We start from the raw sequence: 12268 nt of genomic DNA, 5'->3' as shown, positions 1-12268 counted from the left end.
CTAGTGATGTGTGCACATCTTGCGCCCAACCCACACTGTACGGCAGTTGTACCTTTACGCCACGCACGCCACGTACTTTTCCTAATCAACACACACGAAAGCAGTCAGGTGGGACTGAGAAAGGAACTGATTGGACACTGCCTGGGCCTGATGACATATTTGATTGAAGTACATGAAGTCCAGCTAAACTGAAAGGATACTTGGTACTCTCATTAAGCTTTTTTTCTGACTAACAACAAGGCATAAGCAGTAATACTTGAAAGTTAACAGGTATTGAATGTTTGCCGCCGACGTAAGACCATGCAATATGATGCATGTCATGAGTGATTATCTCATCTGATGTATTATTGACGATTCCATTTCTCGATCATATTTATCTGCTGGTACTAATGGTGGGATAGTGTCTTATAGGCTGTATCTACTGCACAAACAAACTCCACATCAGGGATATACACGTGCAGGCGTGGTCGAATGAGCGGAGTGTTTATATTTGATAATGTGCTTTCTGGATGATTTTCCCTAAATCAAATGAATTTAACTTCTGTTTGAATAAGTTTAAGCTAGGAGCTTCTCTGTTCTGATATCAGGTGCCTCCAGTCAGGCGGTGGAAGAAGGTTCAATTCAGCACAGGTTCTTACGAATATACCGTACCTATTAGTCCTTAGTACTTGTAACAATCTTTTGATGTAGGACCTATTTAACTTTTTGAAGGAAATAGACTGTAGTGTTGTTGCCTTGTTGTCCTGCTGTTTTCCATTGGGCTTGATTGCAAGAATGCAAGTGAGATGTATCCAGAGCATTAAGAGTATTGACAGATTATTATAAGAGCAGTGTCAGTCTATAGCCCTGCGATGTTCAAGCGGTTTCCACTCAAAACGGTCAAGCATGTTAGTGACACTGGAGGTTCTTTGGTGGATGTTGAGGACAAATCTAGCAGATCGTTGTTGAATAGCTTCCAGATGAGTGATATACTCCTGGTATGCTACAAGAATCCCAGACTGATGCACAGTACCAGTACTCTAGTCTAGTACTACTACTAGTCTGGGTCGTACGAGGGTTTTGTAGGTGATGGATTTGACCCTCGACGAGCAACTGAAGAGATTTCTTCACAGGAGGCCAAGAATTTGGTTTCCTTTTGAAGAAACACCTGGAATGTGATTTGCCCAGCTCAGTTTGTTGTTTAATTGAATCCCTAGGTGTGATCTGTGACAGCCTCCAAAATGGTTTCTCCAATATAATAAGTTGCCTTGATGAAATAGATTCTTTTATGTGAAATGTGCATGACAAAACATTTTGCTTTGCTAAGTCTCATCTGCCATTGTTGTTCCCACATTCTCAGACGATCAAGATCTATAATATAAGGGCCCGACTATCTTGTGTGGTGTGAATCTCCTTGTACATGGTACAGTCGTCTGCTAATATAGACGAATTGTTGAAGAAGAGTCATTAGAGATGGCGTTTATGTAGAGAAGAAAAAAGAGGGGTCTGAGGACAGTACCCTATGGAACTCCAGACAGGACTGGTACTGAGGTGGATGCGACGCCTTCAATTATTACTTGCTGGGTTCGTTTTGTGAGAAAGTTTCTGATCCATGTCAAAAGGGCACCCTGAATTCCAATGTTGTGGAGCTTGGAGAGGAGCCATTCGTGGGGAACTAAGTCGAATGCTTTGCTAAAGTCCATTATTACCGGTATTCAGTCTACTTGCCCGCTTGTCTAAAATTGTGGTGAGATCATCAATGAGAAGAGCCAACTGTGTCTCGCAGGAACGCTTCTTACGGAAACCGTGCTGGTTATCGTTCAAGATAACGTGGCATTCGATGAAGGACATGATGTTCGTGTATATGATATTTCATTTGTAAATTGTACGAATTGTGTGATCACTGAATTGTGTATTTTGATCGTCTCTTTTTATGTTTTCTTTGTTACATAGAAAGCATTCTTGAATCTGCAGCCATGAAGTCAACTAGGATAAGGAATGCTCCACGGAAAGAGGAAAATCCACCGAGGTATGTAACTTAGCTCTTCTCGAGTTAGCTGTCATCTGTGAACAAGTACCTGAAATAGATGTTGCACTTTAAAAATGTTTAGGACCAAAAGTATCCCAATGTGGATTTGGGTTTGTATCCCTGTTCACTGAGTCTTTCTAGGCCTTTCTGTAGTGTATCATTTTATTGTTTTTGCAACTGCAATATACTGTTAAGTTTAGTACAATAATAATTAATAGGCATACACCATCCTTAACCTTACATTAGGTATCTCCTCTTCATCTATGTTCGTATCCTTGTACACTGAGATGCCAGTAGATGTAAGAACTGAAAGTACTCTCTAAATTTTTTGTTTGTTTGTTTGTTTGTTTGTTTGTTTGTTTGTTTGTTTGTGTGTTTGTTTAGGAACTTCTATTCTGAAATTTAAGGAAAAAATATTTTTAGAGCATGATAAATCAGCATTAACCATGCCCTTCTAAACCATATCTATGCTCTACTATCCCTTCATATACATATTTTTTTAAAGCCCATGTTTGAATGGTTTGTTAATTTCTAAAAAGTATCTTGTAAAGCAAAGCTAAATGATGAAGTCAAAACTTTGCTAGAGAATCATTCCCTGTATGTTTATTTCTCTCTCCAAGGCCACCTGAAGAGGAGGGTGGGGCCAAGAAAATGCCTCCCAACCTGTACTGCTGGACCCCGTCCTCTGGTGCTGCCCTTAAACTTCTCATGGCGGTCAGGTTTTGTGCCGCACTCCTCAGTAACATCTCAGATTGTGACGAGACCTACAACTACTGGGAACCGGTGGGTTTAAAGGGATAGTATAGCTTTAGTTGAAAGATAAATTTAGGTTTCTAACATTTTTTTCGTGAGATACCGGTAATGAGAAACCTGTTATGAAATATGAAAGAGCATGCAATTCCAAGAGGGATTCAAAGTTTATTTGATGAAAATTGGTTTTGAAATGGCTGAGATATCCAAAATGGAGCAATCCTAATAGAGGGCGGGACCCACCTTTTCTTAGGATCGCTTTCTTTAACTTTGTTTTTGGATGTCTCGGCCATTCAAAAACCAATATTCATCTAAAAAGCTTTTAATTCCTCTTTTCCAATAGAATGGTATGCTGTGTATTATTTTATAAGTGATGTCTTGGTATCTCGCAAAAAGTTATAAGCCCAATCCTCACCTCAACCAATACAATACCACCCCTTTAACATAGCTGTTCTTTCTTGGAAAGTGTCCAAATATTGAAAACCCAGTAGTGTAGGGATTCATGCAGTGGGAAGGCTGGCCCATTTCAGATATATTTGAGAACCCCATCAGCGAATTGTGTACAGCATTTATCACTGATCTCTTGTCGTAAGTACACTCACAGCCGAAGGTTGTCGACTGGAGTTGACCTTTACTGATGAGTGACAGCTTCGATGAATGCATTCGCTGACAGGCATTTTTTTTTTTTTGTATGGTTTTCAAATGCACCCCAGTAGGCAGCCACCCTTTTCTCATGCTACCAGGGGTTTCTTTCATGAAGTCATCACATAAAATTCTTAACATACATTTCAGAATGGCCAAAGTCGCTCATACCAATGTATGTAGCTATGTAACCCCGGGACGCTCCTTGTACACTGTTATACTGTGGGAGCTACGCGTTGGGGCTGATTGCAGTTAGTAGCTATGAGAGACTTTCAAAGAGAAGTAAAATCCATTTCATGAAGTCTCTCATATGTGTGTCTTACGAGCAAAGAGTCTCTCCTAAGACTTTCATGAAATGGACCCCAGGGCCCCGTTTCATAAAACTTGTTATCAGTGACAAGTTGTCATAGATGTGACAAGCTACTGAAATCCTTGTATCTGATTGGCTGAGAGCAAATTTGTCATAGAAATGTGGCAGTTGTCACTGATAACAAGTTTTATGAAACGGGCCCCAGGTCTTTCAGTATTTCTGGATGTTTGCCATTCATGCATTGCTGTGAATTTCACACATCTTCTATATTTCTTAGTTTTTTAGCTGTTGTTTTGTGCTAGAGATTGATCATAACAAGGCAGTCCCCTGTACTCCACTTTCTGCTCGTTAAAGTCTATTGTAGTTCCTTGTTGAGTTTACATTTATATATTTAGTTAACATTTGAAATGCTTTGTAATCACCACATGTTTGTAATAGAAGCTGTGGGAAATAGATGGTTAACTCTAGTGGAGTGACAGATTGGTGTTTCATCATTGGTGTTTTTTTTTCTTTTATGTTCAACTACTCCCTGATGTGCTTCCTTAAGTTGGTTGGAGAGGCCCAAGGGTCGTAGTGATTTTGATTGCTTTTTTCCAACCCGGCTCCTTAGGGAAGCTCAACAGGGAAAGCCTGACACTTTGTTTTCTTGTGTTTTGTTTGTTTATTTTGTTTCTCTGTTATCACTTGTATTGTTTTTCAAATGCCGAATAAATAATGATAATAATAAATACTAATGATGTGCTGAATTTGACTGAGATGATTGTTATTGAAGCATAAAGACTCAGAGAAACAAAAATTGATAGGGTATATTGGTCAAAGATCATTTTTTCAAAATGTGTTTTCTCTGTAGGGTAAGGGAAGGTTTCAGAATGTGAATCAAATTATGTGTGAAAAGATGCATAATGATAAAGGAAATTGAATCACATGGAATGACAGCATTCCAATGTCACATTATTGTAAGAGTTTATTTCTAGTTGTATATCTGTTTGGAGTTCTTGGACACTTGGATTTGGTTTTTACCTTTGGATAAAAGAAGCAGATCTGAAGAACAAACAATGCGAATAGTGGCTCAAAACTTGTTTGGTTAATATGTGTGCTTTCTTCTGACCATGTAGGTGCAAATTTATTTTTAACTTGATTAAGATCATGTTAAAGCAAGTGAAAATTCACTTGAATGTAAACACATCTTTATCAGTGAGGTCTTTGTCATTCACAGACTCACTTTCTCATCTACGGCCGGGGCTTTCAGACGTGGGAATACTCTCCTGTGTATGCCATTCGATCCTATGCCTACATCATGCTCCATGCTATCCCTGGAAAGATTTATTCCTGGATTCTTGATTCCAACAAGGTATGGGACATGAAGTTCTGACACACCTTCTTCTGCTGCCTCTAGCCATACGGTATTCTATTAATCTGCCAGATATAAAATTTAGACAACATTTGCTCACACCATTATTTCATGTCAACCTGAATTCAGGCCAGATCTGCTCTACCTCCAGAACTAGAGGGGACGAGTAGCCAACAGAGAACCTCACTGAGTTTTAGAGAACTGGGGGGTGTTTCATCAACATTTGTCAGTGCTGACAAGTTGTCATCGCTGACAATCATCACAGTAACAGTCAGTGACCAGAGCTTCTCAGCCAATCAAAACCAAGGATTTTGCTGAAATTGTCAGCGCTGACAAGTTGACAAACGTTGATGACACACCCCCCTGTTCTCACATAATGAATTAGTCGTGACTTCCTGATCCAGTACTACCTTTATACTGACTGGCCAGTGGTGAATGATAGCAATAATACCATTTTACATGGTGGTCAGCATAGTTGAGGGTGATATTGACAGAGAGAATGCTTGTATCAGGATTGGTTTTTTTTTTTTTTTTTTTTTTTTTTTTTTTTTTTTGCTGTTGTTGTTTTTTTTTTTTAGTGTATACTCAGAAAATCAATGCTCTACTGTACAATTCAGGAGCAATTGAGCACTCCTTTGGTGCGGGTTTGGTACTGTTCAGTTTGCTTTAGGAGAGCGCTCGTATGCACTCATAGATTACGTTTCTTGTGAATGTCTATTGTAAGTATAGTGATTTAGACCTGTGAAGATATTCTTGTTTTAAACCGAGTGCCATGGGGAATGAGGATAAGGATGAAGATGAGTTGAATGAACTACACACTAGGCAATACTTGGAAGGAAAGCTAGAAAATTTTTCTATGACATGAACTGCTTATGTTGGTGTTTGCCTGTAGATGCGTAAGCAACTAGGAAAATAGATGTGCAAGATTTGCTACTTTTTAATGTTTTTTAACTTTCTCATTCTATTTCTTTCTTCTTTTCTTAGATTCTTGTCTTTTATTTCATAAGATGTCTCCTTGGAATGATTTGTGCTGTCAGTGAATTCTATTTTTACAGGTAAGGTCTGACGCCATTCAATAAACAACTTCTAGTTGTAAATCCTTTCAGTGTAACAAAAAGTTCCCTTTCAAAGAAAGCAGATACACATCTTGGAGAAGTTTGTTAAGAGCAGCTACAAAACTCTTTGTAAATCATTTTCTTTTTGCTGAAATAAGCAAGGTGATCTGAGCACTTACTCTGAAACTCTGTATTAGTTCCAAGTAACAATCAACCCTTCAAAATCTCTGTGGTTACCAGTTATTAAGAACTAACAGGAGAGACCTCAACTCAGTGTCTCCAGTTGACAATAGTTATGATTGTTTCCCCATCAGCCCCGAAAGGGGAACAAGTGCCATGACGTGAATTACTGGTCATGATTAATTTCATTCCTGTACATATATGTTTGAAGCATGTTCTTAACCTGTTGAGGACGGTTTGATTTTGCTGCAACACACATTTCTCATAGACGCTTGCGCGAGTATACTCAGGACTCGTCCTCAATGGGTTAAGAAAATGTTTTGCCCTGAGCAGAGTTTTGAGAAAAGTGACATGGAACGCTGATACCATCATGGAAGCTCTCCTGACTGCACCAAATCTTATCTGACTGTGGTATTTGAAATCAGTATTCAGTATTGTGGTCTTGTCTCAAGTTCAGCAGGAAAAAAAAAAAATCAAATTCTTCATGACAGGAGCAGGTGTTTGCCACCCCCTCCCCCCTGTCCTTTCCGGAAGGTAGTGCTGATGAAATCATCTCCCAAATATCTGCCATTTCAGCTGTTAGTTTTATGATAAATAAGTTTTAAAAGAAAGGATATTGTTCAAGTGGGGTAATGTGTTTTTTTTTGTTTGTAAGAAAATTTATCTTTTCCGTCATTTCCGAGTCCCATGTGTAATTGATAAGTGAGCATTTGTGTATAATTTATTTCTCTCTCCAGGGGTGTGTGCAAAAATTTTGGAGCAAGTGTTGGCAGGCTCACACTTTGTTTTCTCATTTTGAGCACAGGAATGTTCATATCAAGCACAGGTAAGATGTTATCAACTTTATTCTAGAGGCAAACTATTGACCAAACTCACTTCTTTCTCTTTCTCACTGATATAATGTCAACAAAAAAAAAAAAAAGAAGCAAACTTGACAAAAGGATTTTAATTTTTATTCTCTTCTTGTTACAACATCCCAGCAAGATGATATAGCAGCTGATTTCTGAAGTATTAATCAATCTTTAAAGGAACCCGTTGTATACATGCATTCAGACTTTTAATCAGCACACTGCATATCTTGACTAAGACATTTCTTGAACATTGATGGCCATCAAGTAGTTGTTGGACAGACTTTAATATCATATATGGTTTCCCAAGATAAGTCACTGGGCAAAAGTGTGCTTTGATGTGAGTTGAATGTTGTTTCTCAATGTTTTCATATTTTCAACTTGTGAAAAGTTTTGATTTCCGAGTAATGTGAATTTCGTTGGCAGAGAATGAGGAGGGCGAAGGCGCCTTGAACACCACGGCTTTAGTGGCAACTAAAGCCCTAGCCCTTATCATTCTTAGCCTTCAATTTAGTCTCATTAGAAATAATTCATGACTATTTTTGTCTGTTTGTGTCTTCTAATAGCACAGAGAGAAAGTAAGATCAGCACATGTGATTTTGACTTTGTTGAAATTTGGATGGGATTAAATGAGAGATTGTTGTCTCACAATAGTGACAATCCTACTTCTGGTCCTTTTTCTAGCCTATCTTCCAAGTACATTTTCCATGTACATGACAATGCTGTCCATGGCTGGCTGGTACTTGAATAATCTACCTGTGAGTATTTCATAACCATGACAATTCTTTGTCATCTACTCATTCATCAAACTCATCATATAAAGAATTTTCTTCTATAATTCTTTGTGTACATTTTGCTTACTTTTGTCTTGTTCACATCTGATATTTACTCCTTTTTCCAGTGACAATAAGTTAAGTGTAAAATGCAAATGTACTAGAATACAAGAAAAGATTCAACCTGGTCTGATATTTGTTGCTGTGGTAAAATAAGAAATGAGGTTGGCTTGGAATGTTCATGCTGCATTCACACTTTGAGGTTTGATACCTGATTTTTTTTTTTTTCATCATTGTCTGGTTAATTTGAAACTGAAGAATTAGTTACCCATTTTGATTCAAACAGTTAACTGAAATAAGAGCAAATCAACAGATATACATTTGGACGGTTGTGATTGGAAGTATGGCAACTATATTTTAAATAGGGTGTCCTTGGATATCATGACCAAATCTTAAAGTATCATTTCTTTGTTTTGTATGTAAAATTTTGTTCATTACACTTGCTTGTGTAATTTTTTTTTTCATCATTCGTACAAAATAGTGTTATTGTTTTGTTCTAACATATTAACTTTGGCAGAGAAAGTCCAAACTCTGCAGCAACTGTAGAGTAAGTCCTTATGGATGATTTGGTGAACAAAACGACTTAAAATTCAAATCTTTTTTATTTCAGTTAGCAATCATCGCCACTGCAATGAGCACCTTCATCAGTTGGCCCTTTGCCGGGGCCATCGGGTAAGTGATTTTATCGGATATTTCTCCAGCGCTTGAAGACTGGGAAGCATTGGTCAATGTAAATGTGATTTTAGTGTGATTTGTGTTTTGGTTTGTTTGTTTGTTTTGGTTTGCTTTTCTTGTTATCTCTCTCTTTCCTTTAGAGGTCGATACGCACATTTTCTTGTAGTCTCTCTGCAATGAAAAAAGTGTGATTTTGTCAAGTACAGTGCAGATTACAATGTGATGAATGAATTCAGTTGGATATACAGTTATTTGCCATAGATATTTTCATTTGTAAAAGCATATTAATGTTTGAGAATCTTCAGTATGGTTGTTCAGTGATTGTTTATGAATATAGCTAACATGTTGCATCCAGTGGTGCTAACCGTGCTACTGAAGTGCACATTTGAAAGACTCAATATTTGTGTGTGTATGGTTGTTTTTCTTTTCACAGAATTCCGATAGCAATTGATATTGTTTTGAGGAGAAAGCATGTTGTCTACTTCATTCAATGGTGCGTTGTGGCAGTCATAGCAATTCTTGTAAGTAAAAAACATTTTTTCCATTGACTCAGGGAATAGAATCTGTGATTAGACAACAATATACTGAAAAGTGGAAATTTTTGCTCATATCAAGCAACCAGGAACTAGTGCAAAAAATAAAAGCACAAGAATATATTTGCTTGTTATATGTACCACTATTTGATGTCTTGATTCCGCAGAATTAAAAGCATGCGGAATTCATCTTACTTGGCAAAACGTAAAAAATTATTTGCATGAAAATATCCACTTTTATTATGGCAAGTCTGAAGTTACATGTCAGTATGAAGTTATAATTTTATTCTAAGGGCATTATAAATATCATGAATTTAGGGGCATTATAAAGGTGAATGGCATAATGAATACCCCCTACTGATGTTGTTCTTGTTGTTGTTATTATTGTTATTATTATTATTTTTTTTTTAATTATTTTTATTATTATTATCATTATTATTGTGATTCCCTGCATGTATTAACATTTTATGATAGAATGGAGCCTAACATTGTCAGGAAATAGGCCTCTGAATATTTGTTGTCATCTTTTGCCTTTGTGTTTTTCTGTGGCTGACATGGTTGAAATAATGAGCGTGTGGTAGCTGTGGTTTAGTTTTAAGTTGGATTTGTGAAGCAGGTTCTTTCTGCACTATACTTGAGTCATGACTTACTGCATAAGTCATTGACTCTACAAAAAAAAAAATGAAATCAACTGGACACAAGTAATACATTCAAGATTGTTTTGACTACTTGAAAATAAACTTTGACCCTGTTTACAGTGCGAGGCTCGGCCGCGGCTCGGCCGCGGCCGAGCCCACCTTCATTTCAGTGTAAACGCGCAAAAGGCCAAATGCGAGGCCAAAATTGGCCTCGCATTTGGCCATGCTCTGGAAGTGGGGCCACGGCTGAGCCCAGCCTTTTCTCAGTGTAAATGCAAACTGGGCCAAATGCGCGGCCAATTTTAGTCTGGCTTCCAAACCCTCTGCCTGTACTATTTCGCTATTCAGGATATTAACCCCCTCAACGTCGAAAAGTAGTGTATTTTAAGATGGTTTTGTCCTGCAAAGGATTTTTTCCTTGGGCAAAGGCCTTTGCCCGAACGGCGACTTCATCGCCACGGAATTCAGTTGGCAAAGGGTCTGAAAACCAGACAATACCAATTTGCGTTTGATTACAAGCAGAGCGCCACTACGACAAAATATTGAAAGGTTTGAATCAAAAGCGCGGCCGAGCCCGGCAGTGTAAATGGACAAAATTGCGGGGCTCGGCCGCGGCTCGGCCCAGCCTCGCACTGTAAACGGGGTCATAGATTCAAGTCACAGGTGGAATAGACCATTTCTGTAATGTGTACAAATTCTATGCATGCTTTCCTCACAAAAACGCACACACACACACACACACACACACACACACACACACACAAAATGCCTTAACAACTACAAAGATTGCTGGAGGCATGCTATACTGTAAAAAAAAAACAACAACAACTGATGAACACAAAATGAAATCCTGCATAAGAACCTAATAGACCGTTTCTGTCATGTATTTCAATGCATAGTGTGTTTCTTTTTCCTACAGCCTAATAACAAACCATTATATTTACCTACTCCCTCAAATTAAGTTTCTAAGGCAGGAATTCATTTAGTTAATGCAAGGTCGGGCTAGCCTGTAACAAGCTTTATGGTTGATAAGGGCAACTTTTGGTAACAAAGCATGCTTAGAATTTGAAGGCATTACCAAAATGTCTATGGGAGGAAGCAGATGAACAAAATAGCCCATTTCTAGACTGTAGGAAAAAAAGAAAAGCCATGAATGTTAACAAAGCAGTCAATTATGAAACTATCACTTGCCTGAGTGTAAGATTCGTAGGAAATTGATCTATGTACTGAATTCCAGTCATTCATATGCATAATATCCATAGTATCCATGACTGACTAGACTTCCTTTCTTCTTCTACCTTTCTTTTTCTCATCTTTTTTTCTCCGTACACTTTAGGATGGATGTGTGAGTCAGAGTGTGTGTGTGTGTCTGCCAACAAGCTAAGATATGTTTTTGTGTTTGATAGCAGATGACTTAGGTACCCATATGTGTTATTTCAATTTGGACTAATCTTTTGTATGTATTGGTCTATGTCACAACAAGTGTTGATTGATTTATACATGTATTTTATCTTTTTTGGTTTGAGGGCTCCAGCCGCAAGCACACAATTGCTTCCTAGGAGTCCTGGCATGTATTTGTTTGTTTGTTTGTTTGTTTGTTTTTTTTTGTAATTACCTGTAAGTTGTATATTGTTTTATATTTTGCCAAATAAATGAATGAATGAATATTAATTCACATATGCTGCAATGGTGGGTTTCTGGATGTGTTAAGATATATGCCTCATACGTTATAGCTCTGTCAAATCCAAATGTGTGACAATCTTGTTTTTGTTTTTCTTAAATTGATTTCTCAGATTCCCCAGGTCCTGATAGATACATACATGTATGGAAAGCTGGTGATTGCACCTCTCAATATTGTTTTATACAATGTGTTCAGTGAACATGGCCCAGACTTATATGGTAAGATCAAAGAATAATTGAATCTACCTTCTTGTAGTTTTAATTATCCATATTATTTACAGATGTAAAATGCTGTATTTCAGGGACATAACCTGATTCATAAACACTTTGGATTAAAAAATGACCAACAAACACATTTATAGATATTATGTGAATGTTGAATGTAATTGTTGTTAATGAAACTGTCAACTGGTTGGACGATAGAAAATGAAAAAGTGTCTTGATTTCCTGTTGGTGCAATTCTTTCATTGCTAAAGCTATCTTCCATTGTCCATTGATGACAACATTTCATTGTGCTGTGATTGCAACCTAAGAGAGATTGATTTCATATATTTCATCTGTTGTCACAGCACTGTTAGAAAATTAGAATTTTCTTTCCTATGTGGCATCTTGAAAGATCCATTGGACACAAAACTATCAGGATTTGATAAAATTTCTATTAAAAAAAAAATCAAGCTTGAAAACCTCAAACCAGCTGGACTTTGCATTCTGGTCTTTCCATGTGACATACGTTCACCACTAAGTCTAGAAATGGTATAAAACACA

General features: G+C 37.6%; 1 protein-coding gene across 1 annotated transcript in view; it reads left to right on the top strand.

Moving 5' to 3' along the window:
• The first annotated feature begins 89 nt into the window (after positions 1-89).
• Positions 90-12268, top strand: part of LOC139726844 (alpha-1,2-mannosyltransferase ALG9-like) — a 25244-nt gene continuing 13065 nt past the window's right edge. Inside the window, exons 1-10 of the mRNA XM_071637836.1 lie at positions 90-203; positions 1933-2008; positions 2629-2791; positions 4927-5061; positions 6046-6116; positions 7034-7122; positions 7829-7902; positions 8588-8649; positions 9086-9173; positions 11617-11722. Coding sequence (XP_071493937.1) covers positions 1956-2008; positions 2629-2791; positions 4927-5061; positions 6046-6116; positions 7034-7122; positions 7829-7902; positions 8588-8649; positions 9086-9173; positions 11617-11722 — 841 coding nt within the window. The 5' untranslated portion in view covers positions 90-203; positions 1933-1955. The remainder of the gene's footprint in view (positions 204-1932; positions 2009-2628; positions 2792-4926; positions 5062-6045; positions 6117-7033; positions 7123-7828; positions 7903-8587; positions 8650-9085; positions 9174-11616; positions 11723-12268) is intronic.

The sequence above is a fragment of the Diadema antillarum genome, unplaced genomic scaffold, assembly GCF_040938485.1.
Source record: "Diadema antillarum isolate AM-2024a unplaced genomic scaffold, OU_Dant_1.0 seq00000102_RagTag, whole genome shotgun sequence".
Taxonomy (NCBI): domain Eukaryota; kingdom Metazoa; phylum Echinodermata; class Echinoidea; order Diadematoida; family Diadematidae; genus Diadema; species Diadema antillarum.
This window is presented reverse-complemented; position numbering and strand designations above follow the sequence as displayed.